Source organism: Parambassis ranga, chromosome 5 (genome assembly GCF_900634625.1).
Source record: "Parambassis ranga chromosome 5, fParRan2.1, whole genome shotgun sequence".
Lineage (NCBI taxonomy): Eukaryota > Metazoa > Chordata > Actinopteri > Ambassidae > Parambassis > Parambassis ranga.
Window position 1 is genome coordinate 26,207,407 of NC_041026.1, and position 26,760 is coordinate 26,234,166.

Consider the following 26,760-nt stretch of genomic DNA (forward strand, 5'->3'; position numbering starts at 1 on the left):
TGCAGTAAAAATGTTGTAATAACACAGAGGAGGTATTCAAGTCTGGGTCTGCTCCACTTCTGAAGGTTGCCTACACCTTGTAGAACAAGAGCAGGGAGGAAAAAGAAAAGTTCAAAAAAATTAAGGGCTAAGAAACACACTTCCCTGAAAATGTGTCAAGGCTGTTTTGCAATTGTTTTTGTAGTGAGACAGTTATTCTATATGACACGAGGAGACAAAAGAAAACAAACGGCGCGCTAAGGATCTGCAGGGAAAAAACTACTTACACGGAGCCACAGTCAACAAAATGACTCCTTTATCTGTTCTACATACTGTAAGCATGAGTTTCTTTCATTATTTCTCCAGAAGCAGTGCTGTATGTCCCTCCTCCCTAACATGAACTCCTCTTTGCAGTGTGTGCTGCCCGGTTTCTAACAGCCTCCCAGGACTCACTGTGTGACAATGATAGTGGGAATATGCTCCCTTATTGCCCTCCTCTGTCATCATTTGTGACAGATTATAAGGACAACTGGAGGTTATGGCTATAACCATGGTTCTCTGATTAGCATGAGTGAGTGTCTCACTATGGGAGAACGCCCCCTGCGTGATCCCGACAGAAGCTTTAATTACACTACACCAGCCCTTGGGGCTGGTATCAGTGACGTCTATGTCAGGAGGGACCGCCCTCCTCCTATATAATAGGCTGACATAGCTTCAGTCGCCATTCAAACAAGCTCACCTCTTCCTCGCTTCCATAGCAAGGAGGGTGGTCTGGTGAGACACTCACTCATGCTAATCAGAGAACCATGGTTATAGCCATAACCTCCAGTTCTCTTTCATAGCATTCGTTTCGTGTCTCACTATGGGAGAAATACTGACTCCCGGATTGCCAGACATGCCTGTAAAAATGACAACTGTCCCAGAGGGGCCTCACGAAGAGTGGGTTGTACCCCGTGAAAACCCTACCCCAAGAACTGAATGTGCCAGGGTTGGAACTGTAACATCCAACTTGTAAAACCTAGCAAAAGTGTGGGGTGAAGCCCAACTTGCAGCTGCACAAATTTCCTGGGCTGAAACCCCCTTAAAGAGAGCCCAGGAAGCAGCAAGGCCCCTAGTGGAGTGCGCACGCAGACCAGCAGGAGGCGGAAGACCTTTGGTCGTGTAAGCCAGAGCAATAGCCTCCACAATCCAGTGGGAAAGCCGCTGTTTTGAGACTGGCTTGCCCACACATGGCTTAGCCCAGGACACAAACAACTGGTCACTCTGCCTAACACCCTGAGTCCTGTCCAGATAGGTCCTTAGTGCACGGACCGGACACAGCGTATGCAGACGCCGATGCTCCTCAGAGGAGTAAGGCGGTGGATAAAAAGCAACCAGCTCTATTGGGGAGAGAGACCCAACCACCTTTGGGATAAAGGCTGGGTTAGGCTGCATACTGACCCTCTCGCCCCCTGGTGAAAAATGGGTACAAGCCTCGTGCACAGACAGGGCATGAACCTCACCGACGCGCTTAGCCGAGGCCAAGGCCAGGAGCAGCGCTGTCTTAAGAGATACCACCTTCAAGTCCACCTGATCCAGTGGTTCAAAAGGTGGACCAGAAAGAGCATCCAGCACCGTGGGCAGGTCCCATGACGGCGTAAGAGACCTAGATACCGGCAATTTACGTCGTGCACCTTTCATGAACTGACACACCAGAGGGTGTCGACCCACAGATTTACCATCAAAACCAACATGGCAAGCAGAGATTGCCGCCAGGTACACCTTGATGGTTGAAAAAGATTTTTCCTTCTCAATGAGGTCCTGCAGAAAGGATAAAATCACCCCCACAGAACACTGAAAAGGAATGGCCTGGGACTCCGAGCACCAGCTCTCAAACACTTGCCACTTAAGCCCATACAACTTCCTAGTCGATGAGGCCCTAGCACATTGAATAGTCTCAATGACACTGTTTGGGAGTCCTGTTGAGTTCAGGTTAAACCACTCACGGGCCAGGCCCACAGAGCCAGCCTCTCTGGGTGAGGGTGAAATATTTCCCCTCGTGCCTGGGATAGCAGGTCCCTGCGTAATGGCAGCTGCCAAGGCGTGCCCGCCAGAAGCTGGTAAATCTCCGCCATCCAGTGTTTCGCTGGCCAGTGCGGAGCCACCAGGATTACGACCAGCCCCTTCTCCCTCACTCTGGCCAGAGTTGGAGGGATGAGAGCCACTGGGGGAAAAGCATACAGGAGAGCACGTGGCCACTCGTGTGCCAGTGCATCGATCCCCAGCGGAGCCACTCGGTCGTGCAGGGAGAAGAACAGCGGACACTGGGCATTCTCCGCTGACGCATAAAGGTCCACTGCCGCCCGTCCATACCGCAGCCAAATCTGCTTCACCACTTCTGGGTGAAGTCTCCAGTCTGCATATAGAGGGATCCCCCTGGAGAGTAGGTCCGCCCCGCAATTCAGTACGCCTGGAACATGAGTCGCTCTCAGTGACTGAAAGTGCACATTGCTCCAGACTATCAGTCTGTGTGCCAGCGCATGCAACCGCAGAGATCTCAAGCCTCCCTGCCTGTTGATGTAGGCTACCACGGTGGAGTTGTCTGTCCTCACTAGGACATGGTGTCCCCGCAGCCAGGGGAGGAAATGTTTTAGAGCCAAATGAACAGCAATCAGCTCCAGACAGTTTATGTGGGTGAAGCGCATGTGAGGGCCCCACTTCCCGTTCACTGTCCTCCCTTCGTGTGTAGCACCCCAGCCTGTGAGAGAGGCATCTGTAGAGATCACCTTCCTGGCCGAAACAGTTCCCATGGTAGCCCCCTGGGTCAGAAACCCTGGGCTCTTCCACTGGCGCAGAGCCAGTGAGCAGTCCACAGAAACCCTCACCCGTCGATGACCATCTCGGAGAGGATCTAGGCCAAGGGAGGCTACCCAACGCTGAGGCCCTCTCATGTACAGGCGTCCCAGGGGTATCACCACCACAGACGAGGCCATCAGGCCTAACAGCCTCTGACACTGTCTGAGTGTGACTGTGTTGCCCCTGTGAAACAGTGCAAGGCATCCTTTCATTGCCACCACCCTGTCCTGAGACAGGAAAACTCTGCCTTGGAGAGAGTCCAAAGTCAGGCCTATGAAGGTGATGCACTGAGAAGGTGTCAACATGCTTTTTTCCATATTCAGGCGAAACCCCAAACTCACCAGATGTTCCCTGAGAACATCTGTATGGTGGGCCGCCTCTCGGGGTGTAGAGGCTGCGACAAGCCAGTCGTCTATGTAAGTGGCCACGCGGATGCCTCTCTCCCTGAGTGGGGCTACAGCTGCCTCTGTGCATTTCACAAACACTCTGGGACTCAATGACAGGCCGAACGGCAGCACCATGAACTCGTATGCTGTCCCTCGGAAGGCAAACCTGAGAAACTTCCAGTGTGGAGGATACACTGGAATGTGGAAATATGCATCCCTCAGGTCGACAGATGTGAACCAATCGCCTGCCCGCACGAAACGCAGCAGAGAGGCGTGTGTCAGCATCCTGAATTTGTATTTCCTTAAATAGTGGTTCAGGGCTCTGAGGTCCAGGATGGCCCTCATCCCCTGCCCCCCCTTTTTTGGAACCAGGAAATACCTCGAGTAGAACCCGCTGTGGGCCTCCTCGGGCGGGACAACTCTTATTGCTCCTTTCTCCCTCAGAGTGGAAATTTCCTCTAGGAGAATGTTTGCGGATTCTCCCTGAGCATGAGAAAAAATCATCCCTTTGAAATGAGGTGGAACGGCTCTGAATTGAAGTCTGTAACCCTTCTGAACGGTTCTCAACACCCATTCTGACCGTGTGCAGGCCGCCCAATTCTCTGTGTGCAGAGAAAGCGGGCTGACCGGCAACTCTGTCATATGTGGTACGTTGGCGCCCTCTTGAGGTCGAGGTGCGTAACACCCAACGCCCATCCGCCCCGGTGACTCCTGCCTGCTGCATGGAGGTGCCCGGGCGGACCGCGTCACAGCCGCGGGGATGTTGGTCCCCGCGGGCTGTGTTATAGCAGAGAAGATAGTTGTGTGTCTTAACATATCTTTTTTCTGCATTTTTTTCATAGTCATAGTCAACAGCGCCCTCGGCTCTCTGCCTGGATGCGCATTGGACTGTTTTATTACAGAGTGCAAGACAGAAGTGCTTGTGCAACACTGAGAATGCTGTCTGTGTTTGTTGGGCACTCGAACATGAACACCGGCCCAAGTGCTGCACTCTATGCGGGCAACGTCCCGCAGAACCCGCTCTGGAACTGAGCTGGAGAAGGGCAGGGCGACCCGTTGGGGGGGCAGCCTGGGTCGGCCCTCCACCTGGGGAGAAGCGGTCAGGCCTGCCGCTTCCTCTTCCTCACCGTCGCGGTAGCGGGTTGAGGTGGTGGAGCGGCTTGCCGAGCATGGGGAGACTGCTTCCTAGCCCATGGGTTGCCGGCGCTTTTAGGGGCTGGAGGGGCTGCCTGCGTCTTGGACACCTTGGGGATCCGATAAGCAGGAGCCGGGTGAGAGACAGCCTGAGCATATGACTGACGCGAAGTGCCGGGAGTAACAGGTGGAGCCCTCCTCGGCAGGCAAAGTTTCAGCGCCTCATCATCTCTCTTTTTCTCCTCACATCTCTTCTGCATGGAGGCAACAGCCGAGCCGAAGAGCCCATGAGGGACGACCGGAGTGTCGAGGAGCTCCTCTTTCTCCTTAGTCGTGAGGTTGGTGAGCCCCAGCCAGCGCGCTCTCTCTTGCAGGACCATAAGACCCATGGCTCTTCCCGTGGCTTGGATAGCCACCTTGTGGAGGCGAAGGACGTGGTCCGTAATGACGCAGATTTCTTCCCACAGGGAGTTATCTGGTTTAGCCGTCATGTCCTCCTCTAATTCCGCCTGGTAGGCCGTCAGGATAGAGGAGGCGTTGAGAGCTCTGGTCGACAGAGCCGCCGCCTTATAACACTTGTCAGTGAGGCTGGACTGAAAGCGGTCTGTCTTGGAGGGAAAAGATGAAACCGAGGAGGACAGGGACGTCTTCGGGTGAAGGTGTGTCGCTACCAGCGGCTCAATGGGAGGTATTTGGCGGATGCCGTTAGCCTCCATCCCCTCGCAATCCAACAGGGAGCTCCCCGAGATGGGGTGTTTCTCGCTGTATGGTTTAGCTTTCCACGTAGCCGCTATCTCATCAAGCAGCTCTGGGAAAATTGGCAGCACTTGTTTCCCCGTCTTCTTTGCTTTGGGCAGCTTCTTGCCATCAAAGCGAGACCTGACTTCCTCGGCTTGAACCGTGGGCCACGGGATGTTGAGCCTTACAGCGGCACGTTTGCACATGTCCTGCATGTCGAGATCCAGGGGAGAAAGCGCCGAAGGGATTTCTCCCATCGCGACGCCCGGCTTTGCAGCCCCGCCGGTGACGCTGAAGTTAGTTTCTTCTTCGTCACCGTCTGATAACAGGAGCTCGGAGTCGGCAGACTCTCCCTCCTCGTCATCAGCGTCTCGTCTCGGGTCGACACGGATAAGGCTCTCCCATCCCTCCTCTGACGGGAAACAGGAGTCTGCAGTCTGGGGAACTGCGTCTGCCCAACTCAGCCCGGGCGGCAGCGCTTCAGCCGCCCCACCCGACATATCCACCCCGCCTTGCGGCGAGGCTGTCTCCGACAGCAGTGGGTCACCGCCGGACAAACTAGCCTGGCGAGCTAGCCGTCGGCGGAGCAACTTGCGTGGGAAAGCAGCGCAGTGGATACAATCGTCCGTGGAGGACATAGCCGCCTGCGCGTGAGGTACGCCCAGACATGCTGCACACACGGGGTGAGTGTCCCAGCTAGACATTTTATTGCCGCAGGGGCAAAGCTTTGGGCTTTTCCCGACTTCAGCGGGGTTGTTAGCCGTGGCCATGACTAGCATAGGGTTCAAGGGCGCTAGCGTTAGCTTGTGCAGCTACTGGTTGTGTTCAGGGAAATATGGCTATTTTCCTGGCTAGCGTGTGGTGAGGTATCGCTACCTGCTGTGGGTATTATTAGCGTGAGCTGTATAGTGGTATTGCTACCTACAGACGATGCTAACGCACCCGCTGTTAGCAGAAGTATCGCTACTTCGGCTGTGACAAGTATTGCTACTTGAGGCAAGAGTATTTCTACTTTCACCGATAGCGTGGAATAGTATTTCTACTATTCTTCAGCTGTGAAGCAACCGTGTCGTGTGGGACCAAGCGCCCGGTGACCGAGTTTTCACTCGAATCAGTGGGCAGTTTAGCTAGGCACCCAGTAACACAGTTGTCATCAGGCTTCTGTGAGAAGCGAGAAGAGGTGTTTGAATGGCGACTGAAGCTATGTCAGCCTATTATATAGGAGGAGGGCGGTCCCTCCTGACATAGACGTCACTGATACCAGCCCCAAGGGCTGGTGTAGTGTAATTAAAGCTTCTGTCGGGATCACGCAGGGGGCGTTCTCCCATAGTGAGACACGAAACGAATGCTATGAAAGAGAACCAAGGTTGGTTACACAACCACAGAGAGGGCTCTTGAGCCTAATTTGATTGATTTCTGTCTTGTATAATGCCCTGTTACCTACTGTCACAGTAAATGAGAGGATAGTAACCCAGTCACTCAGCAGGGTCAGTGCCAGACCAGACAGACAGTGTGTTAATGCACTGAGGTGGACTAGGAGGTGGACTAGGCGGCTCATTGGAAACCTGCTAAGCTGGGTCAAACACGTGTTGCCAAGATGCAGATTCAGTCACAGCTCCACATCAGTATACAAATTAAAGCCACAATTAGCAATTCTACACAACAGACACATCCTCCTGAATTCAAACATACACAAATGGATCACATGCACAGGATGCCTGCAGAAACAATGTGTGGTGTGATCTAAATGATGCTAAACATGTTTAACAAACACAAAGACACTGAACCTACTTCAACAACAAGATTTACCATGAGACTAAGTTGTATTACATGTAAATTTGATTATTCTCACTTTAAAATGGTAAATAACAAAATAGCAAAAAAATAAACAAAACAACAAAAAATGTGACTGTAAAAATCTAATTTTTCAATAAACATGCACCAGTATTTTTTTGTTAGGACCAGACATCAAATCCTCACTGACAGACTCATCTTTTGATAAAAAGACTTGGTGCTTGTTAAATATAAACAGGCAGGCGTATAATTCAATATTCAACAAAAATAATAAATTAATTTAGATAACAAAATAAATAACTTGTTCTTATATGGGTTTATTTACCTATAGCCAAGTTATATAATCAGTCCTAGAAAAGTCTTTTTAGCTATGCTTAGAGGGCTAACCATACATCCCAACCTCTAGAAATTTAGAGAGGTTCAGGAAATGCTACATACTCCACACTAAGCAGACTTTTAAAGTAGTACAATAGGAACAACTATTCATCCTGGGTGACTGCAGCTTTAGTGCAGCCCTGTCTGGCTATGCCAAGTAGGATTAAGAAAAAAGAAAAGGAAAGGAAAGAAACAAAAAGGTTTGATATGGTTTTCATGATAAAGGACCCAACTCTCCTTGGTGCTTATATGAAAAATAGATCAATCTTTCATTATTTAATCACCATCTACTTTTAAGCAGCAATTATAACACAGCACTACATGCCATTCTAAAATACGTGAACCGACGGTACTGTGGGACTCCACACATTTAAGGCAGCCAAACAAATGACTTACTGACAGAGGCTCACAGTGGGAACACTGTGGAACAATAACATATGGTTGCTCGGAAAACAGAGTGAGCTAACGGTTACCTCTCTCTGAGGCGCACTGACATGCCCCACATGGCCAGTTTCACCAGTCTACTCACAAACAGCAGCCATTATGAATAATGTCCACCCTTCTGCTGTGGAGAATACGTCTTTGCTTTAATGGTATAAAGCTGTAATGCAACTGTGTATTCTCCCTGAGTGTGTTTATACACTATAGTTGTTCACAAGGTGAGTGATGTGAGCATGAATAATGCATGAAGAGGAGGGCATTGAAGAGCCAGAGGACATGTGGGGTGGGGGATTTTGAAGACAAATTTACTAAAGCAAAGCCATAATCAGGTCTCAGGTGGTCCCAACACCCAGGTTGAAGACAATAAGTAACAAGTGATTGTTCACAGGCAGGTCGAGAGGATCAACAAAATCTGACAGTGCACATCGGGCCAAAGTTCATACCGTGTCTTTAAAGGTAAATCATTATGCATCACTGTGATTAAAAGCCCTTCAATCCCCAGTGTAATCTCTCAGGTCATTTAGGAATAAAATGCAGCGACTGCAAAAATAATAATAATAAAAAAACGCTGCCAATTTTTCTTTTTAAATCAACAAATCCAGAAAAATTCTTTCATCAGCACATCATCCGCTGTGTTTCTTCAAGCTTCACTTATTTTCTGAAGGACAAATCAAAGGTTTCTCAAGGCCTAACATGAATAGTGAGGAAAACCATGTCTACATGTCTCAATAGACAGAAACAAGAGCCTTTCAGTACTGTATTCATATGCTGTGCAGTGGCACATCTGTAGCAACCTGTCGGTGATTACTGACAGATGGCTGCTCATTATTTTTCTATATGGCTGTCAGGAATTACACATCGCATTTATTTTGCATTGTTGCTGCTATTCAACCAGAATGAAAGGGCTCGCTTAGAAAAACAACTGAAAGGATTCAGTACAGATATACCTGTCTTATACCTCCAAAAGCCAAAAATAAACAAACAAACAAAAAACAGCAACAAGCAGAACTATTCTTTTTAATAATTGTGTGATCTAAAATAAAAATCTTTTTTATTTGTGAAACAAAGTCTGTATTATTGTACATGTTTCAATGAAACCTAACCAAATGCGATTGTGCCTAAACCAAGGAGAATCAATTTCAATGCAGGACATTACTTCTCCTCTTTGGTGTTAGGTTTTTGATTGTATACATAACAACTGGTCAGATTTCGGCAACAAAATGTCTCCATTAGTTTAGCAAAAGAACAGGGTTTAAATTAAAATACACCTTTTCACAACTTCTATGTCAGAAATCTCAATTTTCAACAAATCCCACTCCAACACCAGCCCTGGGAAGCTTTAAGCGTCGGCCATTTCTAAACTTTTATAGTGAAATGATTACATTTGGTACTGTGTACTTATGTTTTATATTGAAACTGGGCTGTACATCACTCAGTCACCCAGTGTTAAAGGGCTTTTAGTAGCCTGCCATCTTTTGTTTTTTAGCTTCAAAGAGAAATATATACCTGATGCTGACAGTCATGTAATTTATACTGAAGGTAACTGGTGATAAACTGAACCATACACATGAAAAAACTCCACAGAGTGTGATCCTTGTGGTGGTGCTGGTGGAAAACCATAGTCAAATAAAGTGAAAGCACAATGAATATGATACATGTTGCTTTCCTTTTGTGCCTTCCAAGCACCTCCAAGGCAAATGGCAGTGACATAGTGTGACTATGCATTAGATGATGAATTGCCTTCAGGGTTTAGTAAGACAAACAGAAGTGAATGCTGTATGATCTCACAAGTTTTGACTTCACTGACCATCTGTAATGATCGGCAGCAACCCTAATTGCAAAGGCTCAGCTCCAGTGTAATCAAAATTCAGGGAGCTCGTCTATAATCAAGTGCAATTAATCTGCTAATATCCCCCCAGTGTTGGGATAATGGGGACATTAACAGGGCTCATCTGTTGTGACTGCTCCTCTGCTGTTTGCTAGGTGGCTTACTCACAGCAGGAGACAACGAATGCTTTCTGACAGGTATTTTTCAGCATTCATATCACCAAAGTCAATTTGAATAAACTACTGTCATCTCCCATAAGGGCTGATGCCGCAACACAAATTTCTCTCCGCTAAACAGGTTTCCAATCCTCAATGAAGTAGTGCATGTAAATTACCCTATCCCATTTTGCAAACAATATCGATTGTGACAGAAAGGCACAAGATCATATACAGGAACATTTGTACATCAGCAGCAGAAAACAGCTTTAACATATGATGATGGAAAGGAAGCGAGACAGGGAGGGTGTCAAATAAAACCCATATTCCCTTTCACAGGAATAATAAGTGGATAACGGCCCTGTCTATTTATGCTGAAAAGACATACGCGGGTCTGTTTCCTCACAGCTTGATTAAAAAAAATCACATATAGGCCATCAAGCCGAACCTACAGCAACCCCCCCCCGTGTTTGGCTGGAGGGGTGTGTTCTTTACCATTTTTATTTTATAGTGTGTGATAAATGAGAGAGAGGAGAGTGGAGAATGTTCAATGTGCCTCAAAGTTGTACTTAAAATTCCACAATAATTAACATGTATGTGCAAAAATATAAATGAATTTTTCATTGTTAATTTTTTTACTTCAATTATGCAAAGGTTACTGATTATATTTGTGGAAAGGCAGCGTCGTCAATGGGAGGCAGAGTGAGGCATCAGCATAAGTCAGCAGCAAGGTGCACTCTAAGCTCTCCCCACATTCTTGACTGCTGCTGACTTTCAAGCATTCATAATATATGAATTCTGTCTTTTATAATTCAACAGAAAAAGGAAACATGCCTTGATAGTGATTTACAGAAGATAGAGCTGGTCCAGACTTATTTGAAATTCCATTATGTGATGTGATTTCTGGTAAAAAGGGAATTACTGTATACTAGAGAGAGTATAGGATATTCCTCTTGCTGTTATTCAAATTGACATCAATCAATGTTTTTTACAGTATTCAATCAAACATTAGCCTGTAGGGCTAAAAAAATCAATTAATTGAGGTTTCTATGGCAACTACTTGGAAAAAAGAGAAAAAAACATATATTAGCAGGCTGCTGTTCTGTTGACACTGCATTTCAAAGATTTTACGGATTGCCAACTTGTAGAAGAAAGACAATTAAATGGATTGAACCTTTGAGCAAAATCATAAACTACACAAGCAGAAGGAGAAGCTCTGTCTTCTAGACTTCATGAAAAATGATTTTTCTTTACAGACTGCTGGAAAGGATTTTTCATCATATTGGAAGGATTTGGGCGATATTTTATTAGACTTTGACCTGTTAATTCCCCAATGCCAGTTTTCGCCTGCTACTTGGCTCATATCTCTCTGAACCCTACTATGGACCTTGGGGGTGGTGGGCTCATGTGGCTCTTTGCAAACTGGCCACTGGTGCTTACCAGAAAACTCTGGCTCCAAATGTAGGTTCATGTTTCACTTTCATTCCCATCCCTCTCTCACTGGACTGTTTCATTGTGTTAATTCTGATTTTAAAAGCATAGGAGCGTGAGATTGGTGACCAGTGGTTTAGTGTGGAGATGGAGGCAAAGGTACCTACCCTCACCTGTGGTCATGAAACCTGCTTAATTACCAAAACAATAATATCACAAACAGACCAGGGCCAGGTCAAAGTAGATGTGCTGCTTCCCCAAATTGTGAGGAGCCAGCTGAAGTGTTTGATAAAGGGCACCTGATAAAATTGAAGCCTACCAGGCTAAGCCTGGAGAGGCTGCAGGGTCAACTGACTAAGGATCCCCGAATAGGGGCTGGAGGAACTGGATAAAAGCTGGGCAAGCTCCTTCTATTTAGCAATTGATATTTAATATTCAATTGGCCTAGACAAGATTTTATAGCCACACATGTAGTAAACTTTGTGCTTCATGCTCATTCACATCAATCAGTCACACCATTTAGGTGGTGAAGAAGGTGGTGAATTTTGCAGAGAATGATCCTAAAATGATATGAAAATCCAATATCCAATAAATATATCGATATGCAGGGCATGTAAATCTATATAAAAGCTTTTGAAAAATGAGGGATGAACTTTTCTCCATAAGGCAAATATACTGTACTGAAGATCAATAATCCTATAAATCCACACACAGTCAGCTGGCAAGGAAGGTCAAAGCAGAACAAATAACAATAACACAAATGAACCATGTAACCTCTGTGAAAGGGAGAAAGGGAGGGGGGTCACAGTGAGGGTATAGTTCACCGAATATGTCAGCAAATCCCCTGGGAACTTGAGGAGGTAAGAACACTATCCCCTGTGGAAATAGGACAGAAAAACAGCAGTGTGCACAGAATAAAGCCACCGAATGCACAGCACTTTATGCCCAGCTCACATTCATTTTTAATGAAGTATAATAAGTCACAGCACCGAAGCAGAAATGAAATCCCCGGCCCAGATGATCTAACAATACTTTTTCACACATCCTCTGACAGTACTGGAGGCACAGAGGCAGCAAGCTGAATGTTTTCAACTCTTTGCAAACTGAACATCGCAACCAGGGTCTCTCTAGTAACAACACACAGAAAAAAGATGTGCTCCTTATGTGACTTATCAGAAGATAGGGAGATCAAGGTGGTTGAACACTTTATAAATTGCATCTCTGGGCTCTGTGTTGGTCATTTTTATTCATGAAATAATACATTTCAGATTAGTTTTTTAAGCAGCGTAACAAAATATCAGAACACTATATTTTACAGTGTCGCTGTAACAGTGTATGTTGCTAAATAGGTATAGTGGTACAACCTGTGTAACAATAGGTAATATCATGTACTAGTGAGATCAGGAAATACCTTTAATTGTGATGCTTCCTGTACTGCTGGCCATGCCGAACTGGTTTCTTGCCACACACGTGTACAGGCCTGCATCTGATTTGGTTGCATTCCATATTCGAAGGCTCCCATTATCCAGAATGGAAACCCTGTGTAAAAACAAAACATTTATTATTAGTACTGCAGCGTCTTCTAATAACAAATGTTACCATGCATGTTTATCTTTGTGGCATGGGGCTGACACGGCAGATAAGATAAGTGACTAATACCAAGTAAAGAACATTTCTCAGTGTCTCTAATTAAGTGCTGCTCCTTGGCAGATGACAACGATGAGAAATAGGAACGTATTTCCAGGGGTGATTAATTCTGCACGTGACTTTAAGAGATCTAGGACAACAGTGTCTTTGTGCCCTTTATACAACGGCCATCGGTGCTTCAAAAAAAGGTCAAAAAGCCTTAACCAAAGTTGACATTTTGTAAATAACAAGCAAAAATGGAAATTGTGCCCTTGAAAGCAAGGTACAGTGGGAAATCAAGGGTGGACTACCTCATCAAAGCAGAGTGAATTTTAATTATCTGAAATGCTCTGCTGATTCTGCAAACTGTAAATATAAAACGGCGTCAGCCTGATTATGAAGGGGAGGAAATGATGTGTAGCTGGTAAATTGCTCTGTTCGCCTCAACACCGTTGAAGAAGTCAAAGTGAAAGCAGTCATCCAGTGTTATTGGGGTGTTATACTGCGGCCATGAGTATGTGAGAGTCTGCTAGGGTTCTGACGTAAATGTTGTCATGGTAGGTTTGTCATGAGGCTCACTGCAGAGATCTGTGCACCCCCCACAGTGAAACTGCCTGCATCTGCACAATTTCTCTTTAAAATTAGTCTGTGTCGTTCCTGTAAATCCTCATCTACTGTGCATGTATGGGTCACTGAGGGGGACCCCATGCAGACACACACGAGAATCACACATCCATGGTGCCTGCAGCTGTTCACAGGGGAGTCTCATTCTGACCTCATATTGCAGTGCGAGTTTAAAGAAATCCAAGCTAATTATCTTGAGACATGTGCACTTGTATAAGTCTTACTGAGCAGACATAACAGTAGTTACTTTTATTGTAGAGAAAAAAAATGACCACCTGACTCATCAGTCTCTCTCAGGTCTGCAGAGCATTTTAGCATCTTTCATCATTGTTTTGATTATGACCCTATTACTAGACCTAACTTAAGTCACCTGCCCAGAAACACTACTCTGATCCAATGTACTTCTGCACAGGGTTAAAACTGTGCCTCATACCACGGTTGTAATTACAGCTTGGTGGATCATGATTCTTCATTTATGTGGTTATAAATAAAAAAACTCACAGTGAAAAAGCTTTTTGGCTGCAGAGCTGCATGATAATTTGTCACTAAAGTGACTTCTTGTAGACAATCACATAAACCAGTGTTAATATAATCATATTTATTCAAGGAAAACCTAATCAAAACTGACAGAAGGCCTTCTACAGTCACTACTAAACTAACAAGCAGTCAACATTGCATTCAAATGAGCCACCTGAAAGATAGCTGCTGTGCAAACAGAGTTCAGACAGAGAGGATGGTTGTCTACAGACCCGTGACAAAAAAAAAGTTTATCACCCTTGATCGTTATTATAGGAGCAGACTGTCTTGTGTTTGCATTCAACTGCACACCTTGTGAAATGTGGCTGACACAGTGTGGCACAGCACTAAATTTCCACCCCCCCCCCCCCCCCCCCCCCCCCCCAGCCTCACTGGGTCTTTTTCAAGCGGTGGATGTGATAAGAAAGTGCAGTGACAGTTAGTGTAAGTGAATCTACTTCTAAAACCACATTGTGCTGCTGAGTGGAGACTTCTTGCTTAATATCAAGTGCTGAATGCAGAGTAGCCAACAATGACCATCAGTTACATGAGGGCATATCCCAACGTGAGGTTGTGCTAAGTTAATGCCACCAAACCTGCAGGCTGATAAATTTGAAGAAAATGGCCTATCAAACAGCAGCACAGTGACCACGAGCAGAGTAAGCACAATTAAAACAACTGCATACATCCATTACAATGCATTGCTGGTGTCCTGTAATGACTCTTTATAATTTATGCTCATGGTGCAACCACTGGCAGCAACTATGGGCTTGCTTTAGGACATATCAGCAGGCAGACAGGAGCAGGCACTTTGTGCACACATGCATCAATTAACTAGTGTCACTTTTACAATGAGTAAGTGTAAACAAAAAGAAAAACATGCTCATTTTACCCAAGTCTACCAGACTCACAGCAATACCTCAACATAACTAAATAGCTGCATTTTTCTCTGTATATCCACACTCCCTTGCTCCTCAGGGACAAAATAGCTATCATGTGACTTGCACCATGCATCTTGTGAAAAGAGGATCTGCAGAGACTGAACAAGTGGTGCTGCATGCAAGCACTGAGACTGTTAAATCCTCTGTAACCCTCCTGTGGAGCCAAGGCTGTTCTCTCCCATTGATGGTGTCATTTAGACCTTTTCTGTAGCTTTCTATAAAGACCGGCCAGGAACTTTCCTTTCAGAAAAAAAAGTAGCAGACTGGCTGTCTGAATAAGTGTTCATCATTTGAGTCTGGAACTAACGGAAGAGTAGATGAGGTCAAATACAGTAGAAGTCAACTGAGGCACAGCAGTGGTGAATAAGAGATGGAGACTTACTATTAACACATTTCAGTTTTGCTCCTGTCTTTCCTCTTCTTTGCCAGACAACATGTCTGCTTGATGTGGCCATTATGAGAGGAGACATTTCCCACCTCCATCTCCAGAGAAGCCAGCGGAGGGGCAGGTATCAATAATTCACAGGTGAGATGAACACAAGTGCCACTCCTTTCATCCCTGCCTCACACAGGTTTAATGGACACAGCTATAATTCTTCTAAAAGGGGGCGATTATTTTCTGCAGTGAGATGTCCAAAATGCGCTGGTGTAATCCTAAAAAAAACAGGTGTGTATTTTGGGGGGTAGATCAAGCCTCAGAGGACAGGGGCTGTACAGTGTTGATCCTCCCTGCTCTGTGACAAGATGAAAGAGACAAATAACATCAGTCACAGAGCAGCTATCACGGGGGCAGTGTGAAGTGGAAATCGCAGGGAAAGAGCCAGGTCCAAAGTAAAAGCCTGTTTTTGTTATTTCCTTACATTCTCTTTGAGACGCTGTTAACAGATGCAGACGCTGCCTTTTTGTAAGCTTCCTCACAATCAAAAAAAAGCCACTTGAAAGCCTTGTTTTGATGTTGCATTCAGACATATTTTGTCTTTGATCTGTTTGATAAATTCTACATTGTGAGACGAAACTGTCACAACCCAAATAATGAATCACAAAAAAAATAAAAATACAAGAAAATTGCGCATCAAGTGCAGCAGCTTTGAACTAAGTGTGGGTCTAGAATGCGGATCGTGCTCGTAATGGCGGCGACGGCAGAAGCCCTGTGCTCATCATATCAGCCCACTTCCTACATAAATATACAAACTGGGTGCTGAAGAACAGGAGCACACTCATAAAAATTCAACATGCAAACAATATGCGTAATCGCAGATCAGATTCTGATTTGAGAGTTCCAAACGGGACCGTTGTTGAATACTTAGCGATTCTAAAATGCCACGGCTGATTGGCAGCCTGACTGAAGAATTGAAGCCTGTATGCTCCTCTACTTAATTAACAGGGTAAATAAAACCGGCTTGTGAAAATAGAGGTTAAGATTCTATCAGTGGAATTACTCAGCCATGAGACCACAGGAAGAGAGATCGTCACAAGCTTACTGCAATTTCACCAAATAATTAGTCTCAGCTAAGGCCTTTTGTACACAAAAGATTATTGCCTCAATGCACACACTCACACAACTCACCACTTCAGCAGACATTTGCTTCCAAATACAAGTTAACTGAATGGAAAGTGTGAAAAACAAGTACTGCAGGGGATGTGTTTGATATTGTGTTTGCCTGCCGAGGTAATCTCGCAGATAAGGTGAGTCGGTGTGTCTGCGTTACTATTTCTGACCCACGCCGGCCATCATCGACCTACCTGCAGGTGATGTTTCTAATCATAATTGTATCAAAACGTCAGTGTTGCTAACAGTGCTGCGGGCGGGACGCTGTGATGTGGTGAGTGCGCAAATAAAAGAGGCGAGGTCACCATATCCTCTGAGCCCAAACAAGGGCTGGGACCTAACTTCAGGTGTTGATTTATGCTCTTGACTGCTTTGAAAACCCTCAAGTAGAGGGGGGGGACGAACTGTGAGATAAATTGAAAGGTTGTCTCTCCTCAGGTTTCCCACAGTGCGCTGTGCTGGAGAGAAACGGCCTTGTCAGCGGCATAAATCAAGCCCAGCTGTGCAGCGTAGATCCAGGACGCTAAAAGCTGTAAGATGCAACTGAGGTACAACTTTTGTTGTCTGTTTAATGCAGCATCATTATTAAATGTATGTGCCTTCCAGTTTCCAGTAATATTCTCAACACCAAATATGCTCTTTTTTAATGTGTATTTATTTATTTATTCTTTGGTCAAAAAAAGCTGATGCTGGTGAAGGAGGGACATTTGTGACATTTCTCCAATGAGATGTAATTCATATTGATTCTTTTCTGTAGACAGACCTGTACCAATGACTCTCACCTTGTCACAAGGATCATTAGCCAGAGTAAATGATCTGAGCATTACCACATGGATAAGAGATGATTAACTGTGACGTGATTTGAAATTGTGACGAATTTAAAAACACACACTAACCAAAATCTTTTAAGATTTAAAGTGTTTATTGTCAAATAAGGAAACAGGTTTCCCTGTACAATAAAATGCTTACTTTGTTGTCCACACTGAATGCCATAGAAGGTTTAAAGTATAATAAAAAAAATAGAGTTAACAAAATAGGAAATTTGAGAAGAATATTTTTATCTGCCATCATCACATAATGGCTAAAGTGTCCTCATTTTGTGTCTAATGCAGCCCTAGGTTATAAAGCCCAAATGCTCAAAACAATACAGTCAGTACAAGTGAAAAACACAAAAAAACAAAAGCAATGTTTCTTTTCAGAAATCTTGACATGGTAAATTGGTGGTAGTTTTAGTAGAAAAAAGTTCCTTGTTAAATTGCTCAGAACAAGGTTTGTGGACTTTATTGAGTAACTGGGTCATAAGTTCTGGAAAGAGAGTTTTTCATATAGTTTTTTGAAGCTTCTCGCTGCACACACTCAAAGCCATACACTTTCTTTGTATCAAAGAGAAGGCAGAACAAATTAATTAAATTATTAATTGCCCTTTTAATAACATCCCCATTACTATTAGCTACACTTTTGTTTATGCAAATGTCATTGTGCTAATGTGAGAATCACACAGCATTAGCTCAAAAGAACTGCAACTGACAAAACTGCTAGCATAGCTATACAACAGCAGGGGGGCAAAATCTGATCAAACTCCTGGCAGTGGTATAACCTGCCTGAAGTGTTGCTTACCTATGTAGTGCTTTACTACAGTCAAGGAATGGACTACTGACCTAAAAAACATCAGAAGTGTGTCATGACATTCTTTAATTTTATATTCAGCCCAATAAACCACTGACCTAAAACTATCACTATTCATTTTAGACAACTAGCTGACATGGAGCTGAACACAGAGGTCTAAATAAATAATTGCAGACCTATAAGATGAGACTCTTGTTTCCTTCACATCTAACTTGTTTCAGACTGAGGAAGAAATGCCTGGAATTCATGTACATACTTTACAGGTAAATAATTTTTTTTTTTTTTTTTACTTTGAGTATCAATAATATTACAGGATGCTTTTGGAGACACAGTGCCAGTGCGACAATGCTCAGCCTCATCAATTTAAAAACACCTTGTAGCCAACAAAAAGGAGCGCAAATCACTCCCTCTGTGTTGGAAGTTATTAAGCTGCATGATTACAGTGCTAGTCTTTGAGCCGTAAGGAAGCCCTGCACCTTGCAGACCATTAATATCAATCATGTAGAAAAATGGCCACCTGACAGGGAACTTTTGGAAGCGCCACTCAAGGCTCAACAACTACAAGTTGCAGGGACTTCCTGCTTTATGAAGGAGCAAATGATTAAAGTATGATGGACACAATATACGCATTTATTCTCCAGGTCAACAACAGAGATGTGCTCTGAAACTGGGGGCAGGGTTATTTGCTGTTTCTCTTTCTGTAATTTTAGCAGGCAGTACTTGAAATAACTTCCTTTGGCTCTCTGTGTATTGACACTCGTCTCCAAGGCACCAACTAGCATTAAAGCCTTTTTTTTGGCAATATTGCTGCTTCATAAAAACCCGGCCAAGGGACAGGGCTGCGGCAGAAGTATTAAACCCTTACTCAGAAATGTACACTACTGGTCCATTGTGAATTACCATAATAGCAGCAAGGAAACGGTGAGATGCTGAATTCCTTTCGCCTTAATAGCGAGGATGTTTTCTTTCTTTTTCTTACTTTGATAGGTAGAGCATACATTTAATACACCTATGTGCACTATTGTACAACTAAAGAGTCTCAGGCACAGATGAATAATACATGTTTCATTTTGATTTATTTTCTAAATAACAAAAAAGTTGAGCCTAGAAATTCATAAAAAATATGAACAAAATCATCTGCTCTCACTTAATAAAGCGGATACGTGCACTGGGCCATATATATCTCCAGAAAATACCTTGTCAATCCCTATAATAAAAATATTTATATACACCAACACAGTTTACTGTCTAAGGACCTCGGTGCAAATGAACCCTCTCAGAATAAATGTGCATTTATAGGAAGGTGTCTTAATGAAGAGGCTGATTGAGAACATCTTAATTCCCACCTGTGGAACATGATGTGATTGTGTTGGTAATTGCATTGTGAGGAGAGGGGGTTTATTGGCTGGGGCCCACAGAGGAGGTTTGAGTTTGTACTTCCTGAAGATTCCTTTAAACACAAATTGCTCTCCTGGTTTTATTCTCCTTCCAGAGATATTCATCTCTACTCATGTGCTGAGGTATCCCTCCAGGAATAAAGAGCACACACATGTTCCACAGTAAATTGTCAGAGGAACCAAGATGGATTACTCATGCTGCGCTGGCGGATTCTTACTTTGAAAAATGATAACAGCCACAGTCTTCCAGATAAAAATAATCCCGGCGAGCAGTACATGGGATGCAGACGGGTAAAGAGGGTTCTGACCTAATCTCAGCAAACATCTCAGAATTCACTTTATCACTGCTCTTGAGATTTATTTGAGTTTAGTCGCAAGTCAGCATCAGATTCTTCTCAGACACAGGCTCCAATTTCAGGAAAGGAAAAACTGCTAATTTAGCAAGTGTTATGTTGGATTGATAGACAAAATGTGTGACACTGCATGATGTGAACACTTAATGGCTTGAAGGATATATTCTGACTGTGACAGATACAGTGGAATAGGGGAGGCACAGCCATATAATAGCTGGGAGGTAAAGTGATCTGCAAATCATTCTGATGGGCTCTAAATACAACAGCCAAATCAATTAATGCTTAATACGGTCATGACTGACAAGCAAAGGTCAAGGTACAGTCTGTCCATCAAAGTGTCCTCCAACAGGGATCGCGTTTAGTCAAAAGGGGCTTAAATGGTGTGTTCACCTGTCAAGTTTCAAATTTCAGTTATTTATTAACTTTACTGTATACCTAAGCCAGGACAGAATACTGTATGTTTCTTTGCCAATTTATTTCACATGGGATTAATATATCACTCATTTTGTGTAAAATATGCAGCAGAGTCTGCTGCAGCTGTTGGAGTTGAAACAATATGTGCTGCACCACATTAACGATGTTATACAAGGCAGGTTTGCCTTCCTCCTTCTATTAGAATCAATTCACTCAGCAGCCACTGCTAGCCTCGTTTAAAGCAACTAGCCTTAGATTTGTAGATTAGCCTTTTGCTAATGCTGCTATCATCATTTCGTGTGAGTTGTGATTAGGGGCAACACAACTGTGCAGAAATCTGACACGGTGTACAATATGTATGTAGGAGTACTAAACAGTGCCAAGTTTGAAAAATAAGACAGGCACTAGAAAATGATTTTATGGTCGACAACATATTTTTCCTGGAGCCTTATTAATATGGGCAGTGTGGTGAAGCAGGAAAGTCAGACTGTACATGAAACCAAGGCCATGTCTACTTCCTGCATTCACTTATTAAAAAGTCTGTTGGGAAAAGAAACTACTGGATGTGAGGAACTGTGGAGAATGTCTACATGATAATGTGACTCATCACATTTCAAAACACATAAGCCTCTTAAAGCGTCCAAAAACCTAATATAAGATGATGTATAAACAAATCCTACTCATTCCATGCTAATATTTGAGTGAAGGAACTGGCCACCTCATATCGTACAACCTGCATTTCCAGCAGAGGTCTATAATCCAGCCCTTGCTAGATCACGGTGAGTAATATGAAGATCATGCTCATCTAATCCAAAATTATTTGATGATCACAGCATGTCAAACACATGGTGGAGTACCTGCTGCTTAGAGCCACTAATATTAGTGCAGTGTGATTCACACTCATCTGTTGTGAGGTTACTTTATGGACAGTGAGTGGCAAATGTCATGAAAAGAGAACGTAGGACAAAAGTTATTATTAGTATGTTGAGAATTGTGACTTACTGTTAATATAGTCAAAGCAAACAAGTGGGATTCCTATGTTGCATTGGTCCTTATAATCAAATGAGCACTTATTAGCAACATTAAATTTCAAACATCACCATTGCCATGAATGAGTCATTTTTATTCAAATGCCTTTGATTACTGATCACCCTGCTGCAGCCTTTTAGCTGACATTCCCTCCAAAGGAAACGTAGGACTCTGCCCACTGAGGTTTGAACGAACCAATGAGATTATTTCCGCCTCCTGAGCAGCTCTAACTCTGAGACATGTTTGGATAAATAAAACATTTAATCTGCAATGCGGATGTGTGTGTGCGTGCGCGCTAGCAGGCACCTCTGAACAGTGTCGGGTGTTGTCTGCAGCTGCCAGGATCAGCAAAGCACTAATCCTCGCTTTGCTCCCATTCTCAGATGAGGGGGGACCACGCGTGGCTTTTTTTTTTTTCTTTTAAAGCTACAGACAAGGTGGAGAGGTGTAGGAAAAAGGCAAAAATGAAAAGCAGCAGTCAGCGGTCCACAGCAGCCTTGTCAAGTAGTAAACCTTTCCTGGAGGCAGAGTAATGAAATGAGTCCTTCTGGGTGCATAAGCTTTCAGTATTCAGGGCTGGCACTGCTCACTCACGCTTCTAACCTCCGCAGAGTCAGAACTTCACTTTACAAGCAGATGTTCAATTAGAGCCAAATGAGGAAATTAGAGATCTGATGAGAAAAATGTGGAGTGACATTTAAACATGATAAACAATGTTTTTAATAAGTAGAACAGCATGAGCCTGACAATGAGGAGGCTGAAAAGCTGTGATGGGCTGTCCGTCCACACAGATGATATAATCACTACTTATATTAATACACCTGTTTCTATACAGTGCTTATTAATTCTTCATAAAATTAAACCCAGAGACAATTGATGAGAGTCTTATTAAAATCTCCCTGACACAGAACAAAGGCATTATGGAAAGATAAGGTAAGTAAATTAATACAAAGTTCACCGCTATGCCTCTTCCGCAGTTTTGGTGTTCTCCTGACACTGATTCTTTCTGGAGTGCGTCTGGCAGAGCAGATGGGCCTATAAATGGAGATCACTCTGCGAGACATCTCTTCATTTACGTGACAGCCATGCTTATTTGCTCTGCCAATGTAGGAGGGATATATAATATGCAGGAGGGACAGCGTACCAGAGGGTCATGACTACAGATAAAAATCTGTCCAATCCAGACATAGCTGTAGTGAGGGTTGCCTTCTACTAATGGTCTAATCAACAACCAGGCCATACATAAACCCTTCTGCTAAATCTTCTCACTTCAGCTCAGCCAGACACTCAAAAACTTTTTGTGTTAAGCTTGTAGCACATTTCAGATGTTAACACACACCACTTAAGGCTCTAAACACACCTTGCAGATGACTGCAAAACTGCTCCAGGCACGAAGTGAGTCACAGAACATCCTGCGTTAGTAATTTCTCATGCTCACTGATTCATATGCCACACGCGCTCTTCAACGTGTGTGTCAATAGTTTGGCAAAAGTAAAAAGCAGAATTAAAGAGGACTGAGAGTGTACATCTGAGCTCAATTCATGAAGAGTGATAAAAAAGGAAACATGGGAGGAAGCAGGGGCTGACATCCGGGCCAGTTTCCCGGCAGGATTCTGATTTTTCATAGTAAATTGGCCTGACTTTTAAAACCACTGGCCCATTAGTGTGTCAAGCTGCTCGGATGCGGCCACTTTGAGATTTGATAGTGTTTTCTTTATGACAACAATGAGTGTAAATTGGACAAGTTAAACATGGAATTATTGAGCCAGCTCACAAAATGATGGCTGTTTTTAAATCCTCAGCACTTGCAGTGGTCAAGCCAGGTGCTGAATTTCCTATACAGATTTAAAAATACTAGGAACGATGCAGACAGTATTCAGATGGTGACAGTATGCCACACAGCGGTATGCTTCACAGCAATGTGACAAAGAAAATAACCACAGATTTGCCTGGATGTTTGGACTTACTTTATATAGCTACACCTTTATATGCAATGTGTTTCTACAGTGAATATCAACAGTGAAACACCTGTCCATTACTACCTTCAACCAATCAGATCAACAAATCACCACAGGATACACAACCCACTGCATATCTCTAGTTAGCATGTGGGCAGACAATCAGTGGTGTTTTTGGAAGGAACATATAAGGCCACAAGCAGACAGCCCAAAGCTTCGCAAGATGTGATTTTTGCAAAAGAGGCATGAGGCCAGAGGACTTGTTGCGTTTTTTTTTCTGTACGAATTTCAGAACATTGCTGGTCAAAGACAAACAATGTGTATGTCAATTATTTTAATTATTTGTGACATTTTATAGTTTCCAGCTATTTCCACCTACTTTCCAGTAGCATGCCTTGCTTTATGTTCTTGTCTCTGCGCCACGTAGCTATGTGGAACCACTAATCTGGGTTAAAAAATTAGAAAGGAGCTGATAAAACTTTGAACAGATGTAACCTTGGCAACAAGCTTCCTGTGCTTACCTTGTTCAAAGATGTCACTCAAACGGTTACCCTCCCAAGTGCACAATGGCTGCTGCAGCTAATACTGGTGCACTATTTCACATTTCAATAGCTATGTAAATCTAACTAATAGATTAGGGCTTGAAATCATTGGAGAAATGTTTGAAACATGAAAGTGCGTTCAGCATTTTAAACACAGAGTAAAGATCAAAAACACAGAGGATCCACATGAACCATTAAAACTGCTTATATTCTTTGGTGCTATTACATATGTTGTTTAATCTAAGAATCTTAAACTGGGATTTAACCAATAACAATTAAAACTGTAGAAAATAAAGATGCCTTTGACAGTGAGTGCTGATAATTCATCACGCATTTCTCTGCAAGGAAACTCATTTTCACTGTAATTTATATTTAACTGTATTAAGGCTCCCTTTCTTCATTACCTTAGTAATTACATTTAAAGTGTTAACTGTGACTTAATTTGAGGAGTTTACATTTGAATACTATACTTTCCACTATATATTGTATTGTATGCTGATATTCACCAAATCCTCTTATAAATGTGTCACACTCACCTCTAAGCACTGATTATTGGCTACAAGTCATGTTAACATGAAACTGACAAATGTGCTTCAGCAATCATTGGTGTAGCTCAATCTGTGCTTATGTGAATCTCATTATGTTCAGTAAGTTACATTTACTGGCCTGATATCTGACAAAGGAAATGATCAAACAATCAAACAAAACATACAGGTGCAAAAAAATTGGAGTTTAAGTGTTTACTTGTTTTTTTTTTAAGTATAAGCCAGCACATTTTACAGTGAAAGCAGTGAAGTGCGAACGTATTGCTGAGGTAAATTTTAAAACATAATAATAAAAAAAATATTTTAGACTAATTCCTTCACTTATTGCATTAACTATATTAAACTCTCATTTTGAATGTGTGCATGTGTTTGTGATTTTGAAATTTTAAAAAAGCAATGCAGTCTATACTGCGGTTGTTCAATTGGCATTTGACTTGGCAGGTGCTTTTGTTCTGAGCACCCCCCCCCCCCCCCCCCCCACAGACACACACACACCCCTCAGCGACTATAATTCACATAAAGGACTCACCTCTGCTTCCCCAGAAATCGAGCCACCAGCAGAGTTCATATTGTTTCCCCTGGTCGCAATGTCTTTTTTTTTTTTTTTTACCTAACCAGTTCTTTACTTAACCCAGAAAAGAACTGTACATTACAATAAAAGAAAATAAAATTTTAGCATAAAGCATTTACATAACATTGCCATATCTCAAACCCATTCTAGATATATGACCTTTCAGACTGTGTTCACCAAAAGGACGCTGAAATTCTGACTGTCCATCAGCTCCTTGGGGAAGGAGGGAGGAGATGGGCAGAGAATGCTAATAAGTACAAAAAATGTTATATTAATCTAATTCAAACCTCTTGCATGGCGCCTTCTTAATATATAAAAACAGACAACAAGGCAACATGTATCTACTGTGCTGAGAATATGCTGCGGCATCAGAGTGCCTGAAAACAAAGTCGAGGGATTTGTCCCAGCCACACCCAAAGCCCTTTAATGCCTTCCTCTGAGGGTAAACACCGTCTTGAAAGGACTGAAAGATCCAGTTCAAATATTTGCATGACTGCCAAAGCCGATAGAGATAAATACTCAAGGTTTTTAAAAGAGGGTGTTTTATGCAGGACGGAGCAATGCTGGATCGTCAGTACATCCTCTGGCGGCTCGTGAGAGGACAGCTGATTGAGTAGGTTTGGTGTGAGCAGCCTAACAAACTTGGTTTTTCCCTGCCTGTGACATATTGAAATGGTGTGTTTTGTAGGCTGCTCTCCATGGCTGACACAGCCCACTTACACACTCATCAGCAAGACCTGCTCTGCTCTGCGCTCTCAGCTGCTTTGTTCCAGCTGATGTCATCTAAACCTCATCCCTGCAGGGTTGTCTGGGGTAGATAAGACATCCCCTCCCTCCACTGGTCTCCTGCAGGAGGAAAAAAAAAAAAAAAACAGGGCTGCTGCTATGAAGATGGATTACCCATCTGGTGACACTGGTTCCCTTTCTGTCGGAGCCACTGTGGAGTGCTAACGCAATTAAAGCAATTAATCTTCAACAAAAGGGGTTCAGGGCTACCTCTTATGATTTTGCACCTTTCTGTGCAGGTGCATAACCAAACAGGCCTGCTCAGACCTGCCCAGACATGCACATACAGTCTATATACACTGTGTATGTACACATTCTCAGTTCCTAAGAGAAACTACAAATACCTCTGGTACTTGTATGTCTCTTCAGAACAAGTTGCTCCTATTTGACAGGACTCACAAACATGTAGTGAAAACTGTAATGGAGGAATTTTCATAAAAGCAAAGCTGAACCTAAAACTTAAAAATAAATGCCACAGGGTTTTGTCATAATAACCAAATCAATTCTTAAATTCTGTCCAAAACCATGTTGTGAGATCACAGTGACCTTTGACCCTCAAAATGAGTTCATTTTCACATTCACAAGAACAATATAGACAGATAGACAACTAGAAAACAGTCACTACTGTGGAGGTATTAAAAAACAGACATCAAACTCATTTGTGTCAGTTGCTCTATTTCTAAAAACAGACAGAAGGGTAAGACTAAATGCTGCAGTTGAGCTACAGTTAGCAGGCTGCTATTTAACCATCCTAATGATTACCACAGCAGATGCTAAACAATATTATTGTGCAGCACACAATGCAATAATGTGTGTGGGGGGCTGTCACGGCACAGATGAGAGAAAAGGAGGTATAGAAAAAAGAGCAAGGCACAACCAACATATTTAAAGGCTCTGGTATGTTTTTAAACTCTGTAAACACTTCTTCTACTTACCTGAAATACATCTGGGCATTATGGCAAAGAACTTCGTTTTAATGTTATACAGCTGGGACTGTTTGAATTTTAATTTTGAATCTGTGCTTCTTTCAATTTGTTTTTTATTTTGGAGAAGCACAGGTGGTCTACACCAAATGTCATTTATTTAGTATGAATAAAGCCCTTAAAGCATATTACTAAACTTCTAACACTTTTAAACTTCCTGAAACAAAAAAAAATAGAAACAAAAAAAATTTATTTATTGTGTGA

General features: G+C 43.2%; 1 protein-coding gene across 1 annotated transcript in view; it reads right to left on the minus strand.

The window, feature by feature from the left end:
• cntn4 (contactin 4) overlaps positions 1 to 26,760 on the minus strand; it is a 133,237-nt gene that overhangs the window by 9,997 nt on the left and 96,480 nt on the right. The window contains exon 12 of the mRNA XM_028406752.1: positions 12,508 to 12,635. Coding sequence (XP_028262553.1) covers positions 12,508 to 12,635 — 128 coding nt within the window. The remainder of the gene's footprint in view (positions 1 to 12,507; positions 12,636 to 26,760) is intronic.